The sequence below is a fragment of the Macrobrachium rosenbergii genome, chromosome 47 (assembly GCF_040412425.1).
Source record: "Macrobrachium rosenbergii isolate ZJJX-2024 chromosome 47, ASM4041242v1, whole genome shotgun sequence".
NCBI lineage: Eukaryota > Metazoa > Arthropoda > Malacostraca > Decapoda > Palaemonidae > Macrobrachium > Macrobrachium rosenbergii.
Window position 1 is genome coordinate 12,802,207 of NC_089787.1, and position 19,637 is coordinate 12,821,843.

Consider the following 19,637-nt stretch of genomic DNA (forward strand, 5'->3'; position numbering starts at 1 on the left):
GGGTTGTCTGAGAGCACCACATCAGCCAGGTTTCCTGCTTTACTTCTCTGGCTGTTTGTGTTGCATGGTTCATTACATCCCTTAAGACAGCATGTAGTTCATCTGTGGGTTGTTTCATGAAGAACTTCCTTGTTCTGCTAACTCTCAAATTCATTTCTTTGATTCTTGAGTTGTAGTACCAGCTGTCTTTGTGGGGGGTTTTGTTTGTACCAAAGGTTCTCTTTGGCATGGAAGCATTTGCTGCACTGTGTTGGCTCTTTTCTAAGTCCTCTTGCAGTTGGTTCATGTTTTGGGCCAGGTCTCGTATGTATTGTGTCGCCCAACTGGTCATATGGTTTTCAAACACTGACCAGTTGGCCAGATCTGGTCTCCAGCCTGCTGGAGGAGGTGTTGGTGGAGGTATTTTTGTTATCCTTATGTTAGTTTCTGTTGCAAAGTGATCACTGGCCAATATTGGGTGCAATTTCCATGTGCAGTTTTCCTGTAGATTTTTGGATATGAAGCTTAGGTCTAGCCTTCCGCCTTGGAGGTGTGTTACTTCGTTGATATCGTTTAGCAGCTTGACTTCAGGAAATTCTTTCATTAGCAGATTTATGTGTCTGCCTGCTACATTTGTATGTTGCTGTGAGCATAGGCACGGGTGATGGGCATTGAAATCTCCTGCGAAGAAGGTGTTTTCTCTGGTGGCTGCACTGAAATGGTTTTCTCCCTCAAAGGTTTTGTTATGGCCTTTGTATATGTTGTGTACAATTAAGGAAGCATTTGCTAGTCTTATAAGGACACTTAGCATTTCTGTTCCTTGACCACAGTCTATATTTCTTGTTTGTTCGGAGGGAATTGTTGCTTTAATCAGCGTGATTAACCCTCTGTTTTCATTTGTGTGTGGGGTTTTGTACACTGTATATCCCTGGAATGTGAATTTGGCAGTTTCTCTTACTACAGTTTCTTGTAGGAGGATGATATCATGCCCTTCTGATAGCACTTGTGATTGCAGGAGGGCATATTTTGTGTTGGCACTGTTTATGTTCCATTGAAGGATTCTGAGGTTGGTATGTGCTGCATTTCTGCAGTTTTGGTTGTCTGTATGGTTTGAATTGTGTTCAGCCATTTTGGTTTATAACAGGGCTGCAACTGTGTTCCTCAGTGCTACTGTGTAGTCCACTCCTGGGAAGAGTTGTGCTATAACTGCTTCCACAACTCTGGCTACCTCTTGTCTAAATTCCTCACAGGTGAAGGAGACTGCATTTCTTTTGGAGGGGGACTCTGGGGTGCTGGTGCAAATGCTGTGGGTAGGATGTGAGGATGAAGGTGTGGTGGTAGGGGCAGGTGGGAGGGTAAGTAGGGGTGTTTTTCTGGCTGGGGTGTTGATGGTGGAGAAAGGAGTAGGATTTGGAAGTAGGGGTGTTTTTGTGACTGGGGTGTTGTAGGCAGAGAAAGGAGTGGGATTTGCGGATGGAGTCTGTGTGTCAACGCGTGTGTCTTGGTTTCTGTGTTCTTGGAGTTTGGGGTCTCGTTTGTTTATGGGGGGTGGCAGTGGTAGAGTTTTGTGTTGTTGTCTTTGTTGCTTAGGCTGGTGTGTGGGTGCAGTTTGGGGTTGTTTTGTGTGTGCTGCTGTGGAGGTCTTGTGGGAGGGGCTTGCTGTTGTTGTTGGTGAGGTAGTTGTTGTTGGTGAGGTTGTCGTAGGGGTAGTTGTTGCTGGTGTGGTTGTCTGAGAGGTAGTTGTTGCTGGTGTTGTTGTCAAGGGTAGTTGTTGTAGGTGGCTGTCAGTTAGTTGCTGGTGTTGTTGAGCCTGAGGGAGCACTCCCTTCATTTTCCAGATTATCTGAAGCCGTGTCGTGCATCCTTTGTACCATGCGTGGTGTCCTTGTCCGCATTTGGGGCATTTGGCTTTTGTTTTCTCCTTGTTGTTGTGTCTCTGTATGCAGCTGGTGGTGTCGTGTCTTGAACTGCAGACACCACAAACTACATATTGTGCTAAGCATTGTTTCTGGTGGTGTCCGAATCGCTGGCATCTGAAGCATCTCAAGGGTTCAGGTGTGTAGGCCTCTTTTGGGAATTTTCCCCATATTGGGATAACCATTTCATCTGGTCTGTTCCCTTTGAAGACTGCTAGCACTTTTCGTGTTGGGTCTCCTGCCTTGTTTCTACATCATACTGCTTCCTGAATGTAGGGGAGTTCCTTTATGGGGTCTATGGGGAGGGTTATTGGGTATCTACAAATGATGCCCTTCTGTGTCCTTTCTGCTGGATCGAGTATCTGAGCTTCCTGCTTCAGAATTTCAACTGCTTCTGTCATCTGAGGTGTAATTTTAAAAAGTCCTGTGTTGTTCGGTCTCGCCTGTATTTTTATTCCCAGGTGTTTTTTCTCCAAAGCCACTACTACGGCATATGACACTGGTTCTCTTAAGGGATCGGTTTGAATTTGGGGAAAGGGAGCGGGGGGTATTCGTGTAGTGATTGTGCATTTATGTTTGTTGTGTTTGTGGTTGTTTTTGCTGTGTGAGTCTGTCTTCGTGCTTTTCTGAGGGCCTTCCTGTTTGTCATCAAAAGCCGTGTTTTTCCCTGAAAAATATTTGCTTTCAATCAATACATGTACTTTTAAGTAAACAATTTCTAAAAGCTCCGTTGTTTGTTTGTGTTCGTCTTTCAGTGTCGGTGTCAGTGTCAGGGCTGTCGTCCATTCTCGGTCTTTGTGTGTCCTGTGTGTGAGCAGTGGGGAGATGGAAAGGGTTCTGGCTCGTCGTCTTGGGGCAGTCATGATGGGGGTAGCGGATGATGAGGGTGTCGTGCCATTGTGAGGTGTGTCTGTGGGTGAGGGTGTATCTGTGAGTGTGGCTGCCATGTCTAGGTTGCAGGGAGGAGAGGATGGTGAGGATGTTGTGCTGCTGTGAGGTGAAGATGTGGGTGAGGTTGTGTCATTGATTGTGGATGCCAAGTCTGGGTTGCAAGATGGAGAGGATGATGAGGTTGGTTGTGGTGCTGTGCTGTGAGGATGTGTGCAGGGGTGTGTTACTGTATGAGGATGCCATGTCTGGTTGCTAGAAGGAGAGTGGAGGAGAAGGAAGAGGTCTGTGAGTGGAAGCTATGCTTGATGTGGTGGTTGAGTGCAATTACAGAGAAGGGAGATTGGTGGGAGTGAGTGATGTTGGTGTGTGAATGATTCTGGGGTGCCCTGCCTGTCCTGTTGATAGCTATTTACTGCTCTACAACAGTAGCAGCTGAGAAACCTTCTTATTTATCCCACAAATAAAAAGACTCAACAGTCTACTGTTGTAGTCAGGGAAGTGTGTATTTTGGTCTTGCCTGAAGGGCTTGTGTGTAATTCTCTCTCTTGTTAAACTGATTGCCTGATGGGCTTTTCCTATTTTCTGTCTTATCTAAGATGCCAGCCTAAAGGACCCTATGCCACTTGCAATGAAGAATTGCGAGAGTGGGAATTTTTTGGCTCTGAGTCTTGCTTCTCCTGGAGTTTTAAGACCACAAGGGCTACCAGATTTTCCACAAGAGGGCCTGTTAGTAAATTGAAGAGGTTAGGGGATGGGAAAAGAGGAGTCAGTGATAATTATGCTTATATTTGCGAGAGAAGCTCTCTCAGGATCGTATTCCGACTTTCAGCGCGTTGTCTAATTTAGTCAACAGGGCTGAGAAACCAAGTGAGAGGATCTGCACTCTGATTGGTCGGCAGTAGATGTTCTGAAGCTTGAATACCTTCGTCAAAGTTTACAGATGGGCAGTCGGTCTTCCCATTGGCCGGCGGCAATCAGGTGGGCAGGGACAGCGGCAGCAGCTCTCTGATTGGTGGGCAACAGACAGCCACAAGCTTGAAACCCATCGAGAAGGTTTACAGTCTGGCAGACGGACTTCTCATTGGTTGGCAGCGATCTGGTGGGCGTTGACAGTGGCAGCCGCTCTCTGATTGGCGGGTAGCAGAGAGCAACAAGCTTGAAACTCTCAGAGAAGGCTTACAATCTAGCAGACAGTCTTCCCATTGGTTGGCGGCGATCTGGTAGGCGGAGACAGCGGCAGCAGAGGCAGTGAAGTTGTCAACCCGAGTGTCAGGCGACAACTGAGGACTGGCAGGGTTACAAACCCTTTTAAACCTTCCGGTACCCATCAGTGGCAGAAAAGTCCTGGTTGGGTTGTAGAAGACCAGGAAGGAAAATGGAAAAATTGCAGATCGAGAGAAAGTATGAAAATCTGAGGAGGATACTCCGAATATTTCATTTACCCAGGAAAAACGAAAATTTTTGATGTGAGGTTCAAAAACAGCAGCTGCTTTGGGCCGAGGGTTTTGGGTGAGGTGAGGCTGTATACATTCCAGCAGTGTTCCTCTGTCGACAGGCTTTCCTGTCAGTTTCTCAAAGAGAATGAGGATTTCTTCAATTTGACAGTTATGCAACTGTCATTGCCTGTTGTGGCACTCTCTCGGCTGGCACTGGCTGGAACATCAGAGGAGGAGGGAGATGGGTGTGAGGAAAAGGTGAGGGAAGGGAGAGTTTCAGGTTTGGAAGGTGGAAAGGGGTTTGGATCAGAGGGAAGGGAAGGTGCAGACACTGTTTGACGTGGCTTCGGAGTGTAGTTGACTTTTCTTTTTGGAGTTCAACGGTGCTTTAGTGGTCTAGGTGGGATCTGCTGTGATGATTCTGAAGGTGACTGCCGAGTTTCCTCTCACTGCTTCGCTGTAGGAGTTGGCTCTGACAGTTTCGAAGGTGGAGGAGTGCCCTTCATTCTTGCAACTCCTTCAAGCCTGGCACTACAGTGCTTGTTCAATGCAAGGTGTTGCAGGGAACAGTTAGGGCACTTGCTTGCTACTGCTTCTCCCCTCTTGTAGGCATCAAGGCACTGCTTCATGGGGTGTGGGTTGCTGCATATTCCACACCTTTCCTTTGCTGTACAGTGGCTGTTATGGTGTCCAAATCTCTGGCACTTGAAGCATCGTAGTGGCTCGGGTGTAAAGGTCTCTGTGGGGAAGGATCCCTATGCTCCAAGGGAAACTTGTGTTGGAATATCTCCTTTGAAGGTGGCGGCAACTTTTCTTGTGGGATTCCCCAATTTCCCGATGCACCTCTGGGCTCCTAGAACATTCTGCAGCTGTAGAATGGGATCCAAAGGCAGGGCAGTTGGGTACTTGCAGGTGACCGCCTTCCTAACTCTCTCGGACTGATCCAGCAGCTGGAAGTCAGTGTTGACTTGTAGAAAATCGGCTGTTTCTTTTGTTTTTGGTGTGATGATCATGTCAGCGGCCACGTTAGGTTTTACTGAGATGTTCAGCTGTGGGTGCTTTTTCTCCAGCTCTGCTACTACTGCATAAGCAGTCATTTCTCCTTGAGCAGTTGCTCGTTATTTCAGGAAGGGTAGCAAGAGATTGGCTGAATGAGAAGGGCTTGGGATGGGGGCTTCTTCCTTACGGTTCTGCATCCTCCTCTTGGCTTTCTTCTGTTTGCCCACTGTCTTCCACTCTTCTTCATTGGTCTCTGACTTGGCAGCAGGAGGGCATGACGGCACAGGGTCTTCTACTGGTGATCCTGGGATAGAGGATGTCTCTGTCACTGTTGTCAGTTCTTCGGTGTCAACCTCGGACTCGGCAACAGGAGAGCTTGACAGCACTGGGTTTCTCACAAGGAGAGGGGGTGGCGAGTAAGGGCTTCTAAGGATGAAGGTGGTGGCTCTGTCATCGGAGTCTTCTATTGGTGCCCAAAAGGACCTTCTCTGGAATGCTCTCTCTGGCTTGGAGGACATGTCATTGGCAAAAACACTCAGCTGAGACTGTGTATTGCTGGATGGGTTTGCTCAATATATAGTCGGGAGTCAGCAGGGGTAGGCCTCTTGCTGAATTTTGATTGACCAGGGTAGGGTGCTGGTCTCCCATTGGCGGGTGAAAGTTTTCTTCAAGCATGGTCACACTGCTGTAGTCTCGCTGACCGATGGGATAGGGGCGTGGCATCACTGGACTGTGCGTGGCATTGCATAACTTCACGGCCTGGTGTTCTCCCACGTTTTTTCCCATTGGTGGCAGAATTGTTCGTCTTTATCTGGTGTTTCTAGGCCAGGGGTGTTGCTTGTTCTGGTGTCTGTCGCAGGTCTTGGTATTATTGTCCTTCTTATATTTGTGGGAAGGAGGAGCACTTCCTGAGTCATATTCAGAGAGGGCTTCTCTTGCTGGATGAGGAGCTCCTCTAGTAGTCGTAGACGTCGCGAGTCTGGGGTTCTCCCAATTATTGTGGTGTTTTTGATCATTCTGTCATGGGAGATGACATCCTGGTGTGAGTTTTTGTTATGTATTTTTATCGCTCCTTGTGCGGGACATGAAATCCTCTTCAACAGTTTCATAGTGGTCATACCAATGTATGAGCCGGAACATCCACGGACAGGGCATTTGAACTGGTAGACCACATTAGTTTGTTTCAGAGGATCTCTTGTCAGTGGGGTTAGGTTATTTTTCATGATTAAATCTCTTGTGCGCCAATTTTGATAGTAGACGACAAGGTCCAGCTTGGTGTCAACTCGGGTATGGAATACGTTGTCTGCAATGATTTTCCTCATGATATCCTCATCTTCTCGATATTGTACATTCTTGCTTTGTAGTAGCTGGCTTGAAGAAAACTTTCACCAGCCAATGGAAGACCAGCACCCAACCCTGGCCAATCAAAATTCAGGAAGAGGCCTACCACCTGCTGACCCCAGACGATTAATACTGTATTATTATTATTATTATTATTATTATTTTTTTTTTTTTTTTTTTTTTGGTCTATCATGGTCATCGTGTTTGACTGGGTGGTTTTTGTAGTGTGGAGTTCCAGGTTGCATCCTGCCTCCTTAGGAGTCCATCACTTTTCTCACTGTGTGCTGTTTCTAGTTGCACACTTTTCTGCATGAGTCCCAGAGCTACTGCGGCATCTAGTTTTTCTAGATTCCTTTTCAGGGATCTTGGGATCGTGCCTAGTGTTCCTATGATTATGGGTACAGTTTCCACTGGCATATTCCATATCCTTCTTATTTCAATTTTCAGGTCTTGATACTTATCAATGTTTTCTCTATATTTCTCATCTACTCTGGTGTCCCATGGTATTGCCACATCAATGAGTGATACTTTCGTCTTGATTTTGTCAATCAGCGTCACGTCTGGTCTGTTTGCACATATCACCATATCACCCTATCTGTTTTGCTGCATTTTTATCCCTCAGGTTGGTGTTTGTACCACTTATTACTGCAAGCTAGCTGGTGTTTCTTGCACGGCTCCAATGGGAGGCTTTTCCTACTGGATCATGCCTCTTTTTGTACTGGTTCTGTGCAAGCGCCGGACATTTCATATTGCACTTCCTGCATATGGGTGAGATGTTATTTCCATCAATTGTTCTTTATACATATCTGGTTCTTAGGGCTTGATCTTGTGCTGCTGTTAGCATTCCTTTTGTTTCTTTCTTGAGTTCTCCCCTCTGTAGCCATTGCCATGTTTCATTGCTGGCCAGTTGTTTTTTCTGTCTCATGTACTGTCCATGCATTGGTTTGTTGTGCCATTCCTCTGTTCTTTTCTTTATTCTCCTGTCTCTGTATATTTCTGGGTCTTCGTCTACTTTTATCACTCCTTCTTCCCATGTGCTCCTTAGCCACTCGTCTTCACTGGTTTTCAGATATTGTCCCAGTGCTCTGCTCTCGATGTTAATGCAGTCCTCTATGCTTAGTAGCACTCTCCCCCCTTCCTTTCGTGTTATGTATGGTCTGTCTGTATTTGCTCTTGGTTGTTATGTATGGTCTGTCTGTATTTGCTCTTGGTTGTTATGTATGGTCTGTCTGTATTTGCTCTTGGGTGTAGTGCTTTGTGTATTGTCATGTGTTTCCTAGTTTTCTGGTCTATGCTGCAGAGTTCAGCCTTCATCCACTCCACCACTCCTGCACTGTACCTGATTACTGGTACTGCCTGTGTGTTTATGGCTTTCGTCATGTTTCCAGCATTGAGTTTTGACTTCAGTATCGCCTTAAGTCTCTGCATATATTCTTTCCTGATCGTGTCCTTCATGTCTTGGTGTTTTATATCCTCTCCTTCCATTATTCCCAGGTATTTGTATCCTTTCTCGTCTATGCGTTTGATGCTATTCCTGTCTGGTAGCTTTATCCCTTCAGTCCTTGTTACTTTGCCTTTTTGTATGTTGACCAAGGTGGACTTTTCTATTCCAAACTCCATCCTGATACAATCCTTACTGTCTGGTTTAGGGTATCTATTTCCTTGATGCTCATACCACACAGCCTGATGTCATCCATGAACATCAGATGGTTAATTCTGTTGCATCCTTTCTTCTGCGGTACTGTTGTCATGGGAAACATGGCTACTACGAAGAGTAGTGGGGACAGTGAGTTGCCTTGAAAGATCCCTCTCCTGATGTTAACCCCTGCTAGTCTTATCCCAGAGCTTGTAAGTACTGTATTCCAGTTGTGCATTGTATTTTTAAGGAAGCTGATGGTGTTTTCCTCTGCCCCATATATTTTGAGGCATTCTATTAGCCATGTGTGCAGTATCATATTGAAGGCTTTCTTGTAGTCAATCCATGCCATGCTTAGGTTGGTTCTCCTTCTTTTACTATTCATCATTACCATTTTGTCTATTAGGAGCTGGCCTTTTGTGCCCCTACACCTCCTTCTGCAGCCTTTCTGTTGGTGGGGGATGGTGTTTGTGTCCCCTAGGTAGTTGTGTAGTTGTATAGCCTTTCACTGATGATACCTGTTAGGAACTTCCATATTACTGGTAGGCAGGTGATAGGCCTGTAGTTACTTGCTATATTTCCCTTGTTCTTGTCTTTCTGTACTAATGATCAAATCTATTATTATTATTATTATTATTATTATTATTATTATTATTATTATTATTATTATTATTATTATTATTATTATTATTATTATTATTATTCAGAAGATAAACCTCTATTCATATGGAACAAGCCCACAGGGGCCACTGACTTGAAATTCAAACTTCCAAAGAATGTTGTATCATTTTAAAGAAGTAACAGAAGGTTAAATGAAATACAGTAATAGAAAAAAAAAGAAAAAGACAATGGGCTTCCCCAAATCAAGGTACTACTTAGATTTGATAATTTTACGCCTGTTAACTTGCTCCTTAGTTTTCTTCGGGCCTAGACGTTCGTATAAGGAATTTTTAATGTTTAAAGTGATGTTTCTCCTTATAGTTTTAAAAAGGTTCATTTCAGTTTCTATTTTTTACAGAGCAGGACTTTCTGGTAGGGTCTGTTAATGTCTGTGGCCTTTTTATTAATTTTGCTTTTATTAAACTTAATGGTGGTGTGTTTCTCATAGTAAAACGTAATGTGGATTTTGCCTTAATTTATAATACCAGTTTAAAGTTTGCCAGTATTAACGATACATTTTTAGCTTATGAATTTAGTTTACAAAGCTCCTTGCCTGTAATTCTTGCAATTTTAATCTTTATTACTTACTAGTGCACTATTTTACATTGTGAGCACTTCAGTTTCTAAGGGTTTTGTTTTCTGAAAGGACAAAGAGTTTAAAAGCTTTTTCAGTAAAAGAATTTGACCAATGCTGCACTATGGTACATGTCAGGTAATTCATATAGAGTACTGTACATTACAAAAGGTTTCCTGGCTGTAATTTGGTTATTGTTAAAGAGAACTTTTCATATGTCTTAAGAGTCTTATGTTAGCTGTGCTCTGTCATCAGAAATTTCTTTTGATATAAGAATAGAACTTCCATATTTAGCTTTAGAGCAAGACTTATGGTTGAGTATTTTACAAATTAGCAAGGAAGGCTTACCATAAAGCTTTGCAGTAGTACTGTTAGTTATGGATTGTAATATGCAGATATTTTATTTAGTTTTACTAGAACTTGCGGACACAAAATGAGCCGGTAATGATGTATTAGGCACAGATTATGAAGGTAGTTTTACAATACAGTATCCATATTTCAGTTTCAAAGTATTTGCAAAAGTATTTTAAATAGACAACTTTCATGGGTGCTGTAGGTACAGTAATTAGAGATAAATGAACTTGAAATTAATGGGACAAGTTGGACATAAGGTTTTGAATTATAGTCATTTTAGGTGCCATGAGGTGTGCTTTACAATATTATAGCTGAGTAACAAGCCCTGACACTGTGTATTATGAGTTTATCAATGTAATTTATAGTTTTGTCAACTCGTAATAACAAAGGAATTGAAAGAAATTTTGAATTGAAGAAAACTGAGATTTTGTTGAGGGGTGACTATGGGATATTGAGATTTATAGCCAGTGTGCGTTGGAAACAGACGAGGAAATGTTGGAAATACTTTGTGTCCAGCGGCTGTGAACAGACTGAAATAGTTTGGACATGTGATAAGAACGAAATATAAAAATACTATGATCTAAAAGACCTGTAGCAAAGCCCAGGGCATCTTGGAAAACGATGATAGATTAGGCCTATACTACATTGGGAGGCTGAAATTTCTGGCATAGGAAGGTCTGTGAAAATGATAATGATGGCCAGTAATGATACTAATAATGATTAACGTTTATTAGTGGGAGTAGAGAGGAACTGTAAGAAAAGTTTAGGACAAGATAGGTAGAAAGCTGTTTGATTTGTAATGTCAAATCTTGGAGTCTGGAAAAATGACACCATTTACTTGAATAAGTAATGTACTGGAGCTTAAAGCAGTTTATCAAGGGCATTGAGATATAGGTTTCTGTTAGGCAATTTTAAGGTAAAGGAAGGTTTATATATTTGATGACATACATCACAGGGTTAGAAAGATGAAAGCATAAAATCATTTCAGAGTACTGTATTTTGTAATTTGTTTTACCAGGCTCTTAATGAATATTATTCAACAGAAACTTGCTCCAAGGTTAAATGTGGTCCCATGCTTATATCAAAAGGAAGTTTTAATTGTAATGTGAAGTTGCAGTTCTCTTCCAGATGTAGTTTAGATGAACTGGAAATGTTAAATAAATAAAGGCTTGTGCCCACACCCCAAGGGGCTGACCTTGTAGGACTGTGCTGGTGCAAATTAGTCTTCCTGGCAGGTGTCCTGCTACCAGAGGCCTTTTAGAAGTCAAACAGCACAGAACAACTCTCATGACAATTTTGGTTTGTGTCAGTCTTCTCTAAATGGAAATGTTTTGTTTGACAGGTGTGTGGTAACTGGAAGCATTTTGTCACTTGGACATCCTCCAGTTGTTCAATATTTATTGGAATAGGTGTCTGAAATCAGCTTCATAAAAGAGATAGCTGTAGCCTAAGACTGTGATGTTGACATTTTTACTTACTGATAGAGTTTATTTTTTTACGTAAACTTGGAATTTTTAGAGGTGTTTTGTCACAGAACCAAAGATTATTCTTGGTCACAGGAAGACTTAAGAAAAATTCGAGTCTAACTTGTAATTTGCCCACTTGTAATTTTCAAGTTTTGCTCAGCTAACTTGGAGCAAATTTACCTTTCTAAATGATGGCTGATTAGAAAACATGTAGATTAAGATTTTTAAGACTTTCAGTAATCTAAGACCATCTTTGGCAATGCTCTCCGTAGTCCCTTTGAAGAACTTCTGCTGCTCGTGTTGGTTCCATACTTAAATTATGACAGATATAAGAGTCCTATACCTGAAAAGTATTGTTTAAAACATGAGTACTCTTAATTGTTAAGGAACTTTACCATGCAAGTGGAAAGTTTCCTTTTTATAAGACATTTTCCAGAGGTATAGTTTTTGTTGTGTAGCCTGATTTCTATGATGAATGCATAAACAAGATGGTGAGTATAGTTCTTATGAAGATGGAATTTTCAGATAGCAAAAGAATCAGGCGTGGGTCTTCCACACAGCTTTGAGAAAAATATTTCGATAAACTGAATACGTTCTGCTGTTAAGATGCTGAACTTGCCAAAATGTGAATGTATTTCAAATACGACCTTGCCTAAAAATCTTCCCTATATTTTACAACTAAACGAATTTGATATCTTTTATAGTACTGCATCTGTGGAAACAAAAAAGCACAAAGAACGTGAATGTAAGTGTCATTAATTCTAGGGCCTTTTCAGTTTATGACTGTACCATCGTCCCGTGAAGGGTCAGGGAGAGTTTCGGGAATAATTTCTTATATTTAGGTTATCAAAAACTTTCTAGAAAGGGGACCAGAATCACCTTATACACGTCCAAGCTTTTTGCATGCTGTGTCTTATTGTGCAATTGACTAAAGAAAAGTGCAACATGCAAATGGTTGCATCATTTCACTCAGAACTGGTGCAGCAACCTTTCATTTTGTTAAACTTGTCTGTGCATGTATTGTTGCTTCCTGCTAATCTGTATCAAAAGGGTTGAGTAAAATGGCTACAATAATTCTGAGAGTAGATTTGTGTGGTTCCACTACTAAAGGTACCATTCACTGTTTTGACTGGAGTAAGTTTGTTCTAAATAGAAATTAGAGTCATGAATTCATAAATGTTACCAAGGTTTTATCTACTGTTGTCTCTTATGTGTATTGAGCTATTTCTAAAGATAGGGAATAGATTTTGTCCGGCAGTGATGTGTACAGGTGAACTTTTCAAAAGCTGAGTCGTTCTTCATGAAAATGTGTTGGAATGTCTGTCTCTTGGAAGTTCTAATTGTAGCCAAGTGTTGTGGCCTCAAATTTCTCTGTCTTCATTGTTTGTCTTCAGTATTCCATTTCCTCATCATATTGACAGTTAACTTTGGTGAACCGCAGCATTTGCATTAAGTGAAACTCTCTTTGGAGTTTGGACTTGTAAGGCTTGCCTTTCGTGCAGAGTTTGCTACTCCCAGTTTGAGATTGACAGATGGAGATGTTTAGGTGAAGGCCTGATACTCTTATAACCTGAGTTAAAACTGCGTTGTTTGCTTGGTTCTATCAAAAGATAAAGTGTGCTGTGGAATGCTGTAAGCAAGGCTGTGTTTTAAACTAGATTACAGAATGACAAATGTTCGGTATGTCTTTGTAAGAGGAGTTGAATAATCCTGTTGCACCTATTACTGTTATAGTGGAGGCCTTTGAAGTTTTTAAATGAATCTGGTCTGGTTTTAAATCATAAGACGTTGATAATGAAAAGCATTTCATGAATATTATATCAGACATGACCTTCAGGTTCTTAAAGCTCCAGTTGAATGGGATTGATAGGTTGTAAAGATGAATACTTTTTTATATGATAATAATTAGTCAGTTTGCAGTAAGACTGTCAACTAGATAAGACTACAGACGTTCATGTTATTAGAGATCTTGGACTACTAGGTGACATGGGACCAGAGCCAGAAAAATCTTAGATTTGCTAGTAGGTCTAGAAAGGCATGGAGTAAAATTAGACTTTAGCCTAAAAGTATACAGCACAGAAGAGATTGAAAGAATTCATTCTATATCTGGTCCCAAAGAGGATAAAACTGACATAGAAATGGATAAGGATGGTTTTTATCATGTTTGGAATTTATTAGGATTTAAAGAGCTGACCTCAAGTCTTTGTCAGTGAATTTCAAGAGGGTAAGTATACCAACCATTTTGAAGAAGGCATTAGTATTACGCTCTTCACATTTAAGTGGATATCTTTGAGATGGTATGTTGCTGTACTCATTCATTCAGCTGTACCCTTTAAGAACCTGTCAGGTCTTTAGAGATTTTTCGCTATGGAGTGAAAGGAATTACCATACTATCATCCATGACTGAAGTATTATGACTTATTGCTTCTAACCAAATGCTAAAGTATTCAGAAACACTGTATAGTGAAGGAACCAAAAAAGAACTGTCACACTTTCGTCCATGACTAATGTCATTGTATAGTCGTTATTTTGGTTGAAATCAGGGACATATTGAGAGCACACAGGACTATTGCAACACTAAAGCAATAATTATGTCATTTCCTGCATGTTATATTAGTTGGAAAGTTTTGAATGATCATGCTCAATTTGCTTCTCTTATATGGAGTCTTTTTTGTGTTGTGCTGGTGATTTTGGTCGGTCTTAATGATCAGAAAAGAGGTCACAATAAATTTCTTAAAGATTATAGTGACAAAATATTTCCTCTTCATCTTCTGACACTAAATTTTTCTTGAATTTCTTGTTCAGCAATTTTGCTGTTCACTTCTTCTGTCAGTAGCTCTGCTGCCTCCTAGAATCCAAAGATTATGAAGCAATATATCCCCTTCATATCTACAGGAACATCAGTTTCACAATTTACAACACTATTATAGCAGAGTTCACACTTCTCCAACAATGGGTGTAAAGATTTCTTGCTTTCGTATGATCCATTCCTAAATCCACCTACTATTCACTCGAGATTTAATTCTCTGAGATGATCTTCCTCAGTCTGTTTTAAAACTGATTTCCATTATGTAGGATTTATTATGAATTTCATACTCTATATCACTGTGGTCAGGAGATGTTTTGTGTTCGCATACCTTAAATCCATTTTGAATTTCTCTCCCTCCATTATGAGGGATTTATTCAGTATTGTGCACATATGTTTCCTAGATTTACTTCGCTCTGAGGGATTTAACAGGGCTCGTCTAAAGGATTTATTTTGTGTTTATGATTCTAAATCCTGTCTAGATTTACCTTCCCTGGCATGAAAGATTTATATTGCTTTCTCCGTTCTAAAGGATTCATTAAGTACTTGCTCTTATCTAAATCCACTATGGATTTCATCCTGTGTTTTGTAAACAACCTGAAAGTCCCAGCGTAGTTAAATCCAAAAGTTCTAAAAAGCTCACATTTTTACCAACAGTCTGTTAATTTTCCCAGTTCTTAGGAACCTTCTGAAGTGTTTCCCTTTCTGAAAGTGTTTCTTTGACGTTGCTTGTAGGTACAAGAGATGCTGAACATATGTTGTGATTCAGGCATCAGCTGATATGATCAGTCTGTTTTTGTAGCCTTTTTTATGCAGAAATTTGCTTTCCTGCTTGTTTTTTTGAGATGTAACTTTTCCATGTTCAAGAGGGTTATTTTGTCACAATCTCTTTATAAATAAGAGTATACTTGCTTGTAATGCTGTTAAGGTGTCAATCTTGTTTACAAGTAAAGACAGTTGCCCAGTATTGGTTTCATTCTGCTTTAAACAAGTAATGGATCAGTTTTGTCAGTTTTTCTTTTATATTTTTATCTTTATCTTTAATCTCTTAAAAGAAGTCTTCATCTGCTTTGCTAAAGACTTGAATTCTCTCTCTCTCTCTCTTTTTTTGTTTCAGTTTGGCATATTTTTGCATATTTCTCAAAGCCCAAAATTGCATTTTTTCTAGACAGATCTTGCTTTTAATATGCTCTCATTAAATTTTAATTTAAACAACAGATACTCTGTAATCTTCCCTTTATAGTCTATGCCTCTCCTTATTTTGTATAATTTCCGCAGTGTCCATCTTACCCAGCATTAGTTTTATGTTGCATTCTATACATATCACAAGGTTTTGCATCTTTCCTTAAATCCTTGTTGCTTGTCCATTGCCTAATCAAGTTCGATACCTAAGTTATTAAAAACTTGTTTGCAGAAGATGCCATCGGTGAATGGATGTCTTTTGTTGTTGTTGTTATTGTTCTTGATTTTGGTAATATAGTATATTTGGGTCACCATTTAGTAACTGAAATAGGATGGTATGCTTCTACGATTTTGCTCTTGCAAATGGGGGCTCCTTGATGGCTTTGTAGTTCCAAATTTTGTGGAGCCCATTGATAAGTCTACAAGCTTACAGAGAATGTTGTTATCAGTAGGGTGTAGCTAAAGATTTGGGGCTTATATACTGATTGGAAAGTCTTAAAAATTGTGGTAGCCACTACCACATTGTGCTCTCTGCTTCCTTGTAAGTGACGAAGCAGAGGATTGATTTTTATGCTAATTGAGGTCAGGTCCTTCCCTCCTCTGAATTCCTACATAGGCCTACCTTCGAATCTAGTTATGTTGACACTCATTGTTTTGGTGTTTATTGTCTGTGCCCCGAATATGCTATTCATTTCAACCCGTCTTTTCATATGGTTTCTGAGACAGTTGTACCTCCCTGGTTCCTATATTGCTCTGGTGATCTATATTAGGACCATTTTAGGTTGCAAGAACTGTCCAGAATCACTCAGTTTCTTGCAAAATAAAAATAAATCTTGAACTGAGACTCCTGCAGTAATGTTCTGATCCGTCATTTTTATTAGGTATTGGTTATTAATGTGCTGTTGATAACTACTTCTTGTGTTGCTCTATACTTCTAGAAGAAACGTCTCGTTTTGTTTCTGGGAGGACAGAATAATTGATTACTTCGGGAAGCAGTTGTGTTAACAGTCATGGAGGTCTTTGTATGTGGATGAGGATTTTAGAAGAATAACTGTAATGTTCTACAGTCAAGAAGGTTATCTGTCTGTTTTGTTGGGGGTTTTATTTTTCGAATTAGTCGATACAGGCCGTGGTTGGTAAGCTCTCTCTTGCCCTTTTCCAGTGATTTACTTAAGGTTGTCTTCACAGCCTATGAGGCTGCTTCCATGCTTGTTGCTTGGGGCCCTCTTGTACAAAATAGGTCCGTTGTACATAGCAGTAGTCTTCCTTGTTGAATGAAGTGAAGCCTTGAAGAAGAGCTTTTGATCTACTTTGCTTTTCTTTTAGTTTTTAACTTTTCATTTAATGGTTGGAACTCTTTCATACTTCATGCAGGTGTTGCTTTCAAGTAATTCCATTCGAGAGATATTTTAGGCTGGACACTGTATTGTTTGCACAGAGAGACCATTACGGGACCAATATTTTTATGTCTTTTAACCTACAGAACATGCAGGAAACAGGTTTAGTATACACAGCCATTTTCATTTAATGTAAAGGTCAGGTAGTTGTCCTTCAAGGAGGGTATCTGAATGCTACTTTTTGATGTCTAGGGTTACCTTCATACCAATGGTACGTCCTTCAGAGCCTTCCCTTGGTGCGGGCACTGCCTGTGCTAACTCGTCAATGTAAGGGGAATGTGACAACAGTCCGATCTGACACCTTATTGGCTGGGGTGAAGCTACAGGGGTGTCAGGGTAGTACCCTTCATTGATGGCATCCCCTTTTCCGAACTCTGTTGCTCATACGAGAAGCATCGCGTGAATCGAAACTCTTGGACGTGTGTTTGGTCTTACTGCTTTCTGGGGAGCTTCTGCTCTCCTGATATAATAAAATATGATTAAAATAAGGACTCCTGCCTACAGTGGTGACTTGGTTGATGTTTAAGTAAACCAAAAATGTCTGAACATTAATGATATTTCATTCACATTCATTTAAGTGGTTTTTAATTTGTACTGAATAAATTGCTACATTCACAAGTTACTGCTTTTGATGTCTTTTTCTTTAACTAAGGTTATGTAAGATAATATAACAGCTAAGGTTATGTAAGATATACTCATTTTAATACCTTGCATTAAACAAGTTACAATATTCACAATAGTAACGTTACCTGGATATGGTATTGTACTTACTGTGTTGGCTTCAAGTGGCTTTACAGTGTTTCTACTGATGCAGTGATATAAATAGACTATCAGTTTATTACTGCGTGAACCACACAAATTAATACAGTTTAACCTAATTCTTATGTTTTATTGAGTGAACACGTAAAAGCAGTTCGTATTAAGGGCAAATTAGACATATATATCTTCTTCAAAAGTAATGAAATACTTTCCTTATAATCAAATGTTTGATCATAACCTCAGGGAAACGTTTACCTGACTATTGAAGTCGTTTTTGAGATTCATTCTTTCTTTGGTGGATTTGGCATTTGTGGAGTTCGAACGTTCTTCTACTTATCCAAGTGTCGTCACTCTCAAAGAAGTGTGAAGGAGCTATGGCTATGTTCCCGGCTTCTGAATATTTCCATCTTCATGAACTTTGCTTAGATTTTGAAGCTATGCATTGCATTATGGAAGTCAGGTTATGTAACAAAACTAAATTGGCCTTCTGTAGATCATTTTATAAAGAGGACACCATTCAGCTTCATGGTATTGATACCCAAGAACTGGTCTTGTGTTTAATATACTTATCATGCATAGCATTCTCTACGTCATAATGATAAGTGGGAGGCATTTTGACTGTCTGTTCTTTGAAGACATTATGAAACTGCATTACCAAAAATGGTCTTAGCTCACTGAATGAATTTCAAGTCTTTATTCCATTTATTACTTCAGGTAGTCTTTTACGAGGCAAATATGCTGTCAAGTTAGTTAAGTGGAACTTGAAAAAAAAACAAAAGGAACAAGAGTGACAGCGGAATTTTCTCAAGTCCTCCTGTATCCCATATCCAAGACTATTTCTGGTTCTGTAATTTAAAACCTCTCTGAATTTCATTTAGGAAAAATGTCAATGTTCCTGTCTCAAGTTTCGTTTCTCTAGATTGTTAGGAACCTTTTCAGACTAAGTGAATGCTAACCAGCTGGAAGAAGTTTTGGTGACTGGGTTACTGTGTTGCCAAGTACTTTATTCAGTTCCCATTTAGAGAAACGACACAAAACACACTCATCATGACTTACCCTGGGACTGTTTGACTTCTATACAAGTCTTCTGGTTTGTAAGGCCCTTGTTTAAAAAGCTCTTTTGTACCACAAAAAAAAAAAAAAAAAAAAAGTTTTATGAGGTCAGCCCTATTTCGGGGGGACACTCAAGTATTGGTAGAAAAAAAATTACTTTGTAATAATATTTTCATATACTTTGGTTTTCAGGAAAATGAAAGCATGTTGTTTAAGTACTGTAATTAGAATTTATTTCCTTGCTGAGTACTATTTTGTAAATTTCATCTGTCGAAATACATGATAGCAGCATATGTCAAATTCATGATTACAGCACAATTCACTGAATTGACTATACAACACGTCACAATTCATGATTACATCACATGTCAAAATGCATAATTACAGTACATATATATCATGATACATGAATGTCTTACTGTAATCTAACGTGCACTATGAAGCTAAAAACTCATAAAAACACCATTTCAAATACCAATACTTTTGTATTCCTGATAACTGGTGAATTTCACCCGTGATCAGGATTACAGAAGTACTGGTGTCCGAAATACTTGGTTGCAACGTGACTATAGTGTGTTTTTATGGGCCTTTTTATCTTTAGCATAATACAAGCTGGATAGCATAGTATATAGCAGAGAGAACCATAGAGAGGGCCGACTTCCTATGTGCTGCATTGTAATTGGCTGAGCATCACCATTTTGATTGTGTGTAACTGGAGGTTGCTAAAGACACATCATTCTGTCACTGCAGCTGAGTCTACACCAAATTATCTCTCCATGGATCATTTACACTACTACACAGGCCACACCAAGAAAACTTCTGGATCAAAAGGAAGAGTGTGTTCTGCCATTAACTGTACAAAGTATACAAAAACAAACAAAGTGGCCTTCTACTCTTTTCCAAAGGACAACACGAGGTGAGCACATTAGTTTGTCAGCCCATCTGCTTGTAAGCAGCTTGTTTACTGCTATATACTATTCATTATTGTTCATTACACCTCACTTTCATAATGATTACTCTTGTAAACAGACAGATAGGCCATGTAGGATGTGTGGGATAGAATGTTTATTCATAAAACTACCCCAAAGCAATTATAAAAGCTGATGCAAAATTCTAAAATCACAGTCAGTCCCATCATGCAGCTCCTATACACTGTAGTTGTTTGTAAGCTTGCTGCTGTACCTACAG

At 40.1% G+C, this 19,637-nt stretch overlaps 2 protein-coding genes across 2 annotated transcripts in view; one reads left to right on the plus strand and one right to left on the minus strand.

Annotated features, from left to right (window-relative positions):
• The window catches only part of LOC136830547 (uncharacterized), a 28,023-nt gene that overhangs the window by 6,343 nt on the left and 2,043 nt on the right, over positions 1 to 19,637 (plus strand). The window lies entirely within an intron of this gene.
• Positions 1,115 to 1,810, minus strand: LOC136830855 (uncharacterized). Its single transcript, XM_067090832.1, has one exon. It carries the CDS (start codon positions 1,808 to 1,810, stop codon positions 1,115 to 1,117), a length of 696 nt encoding a protein of 231 aa, XP_066946933.1.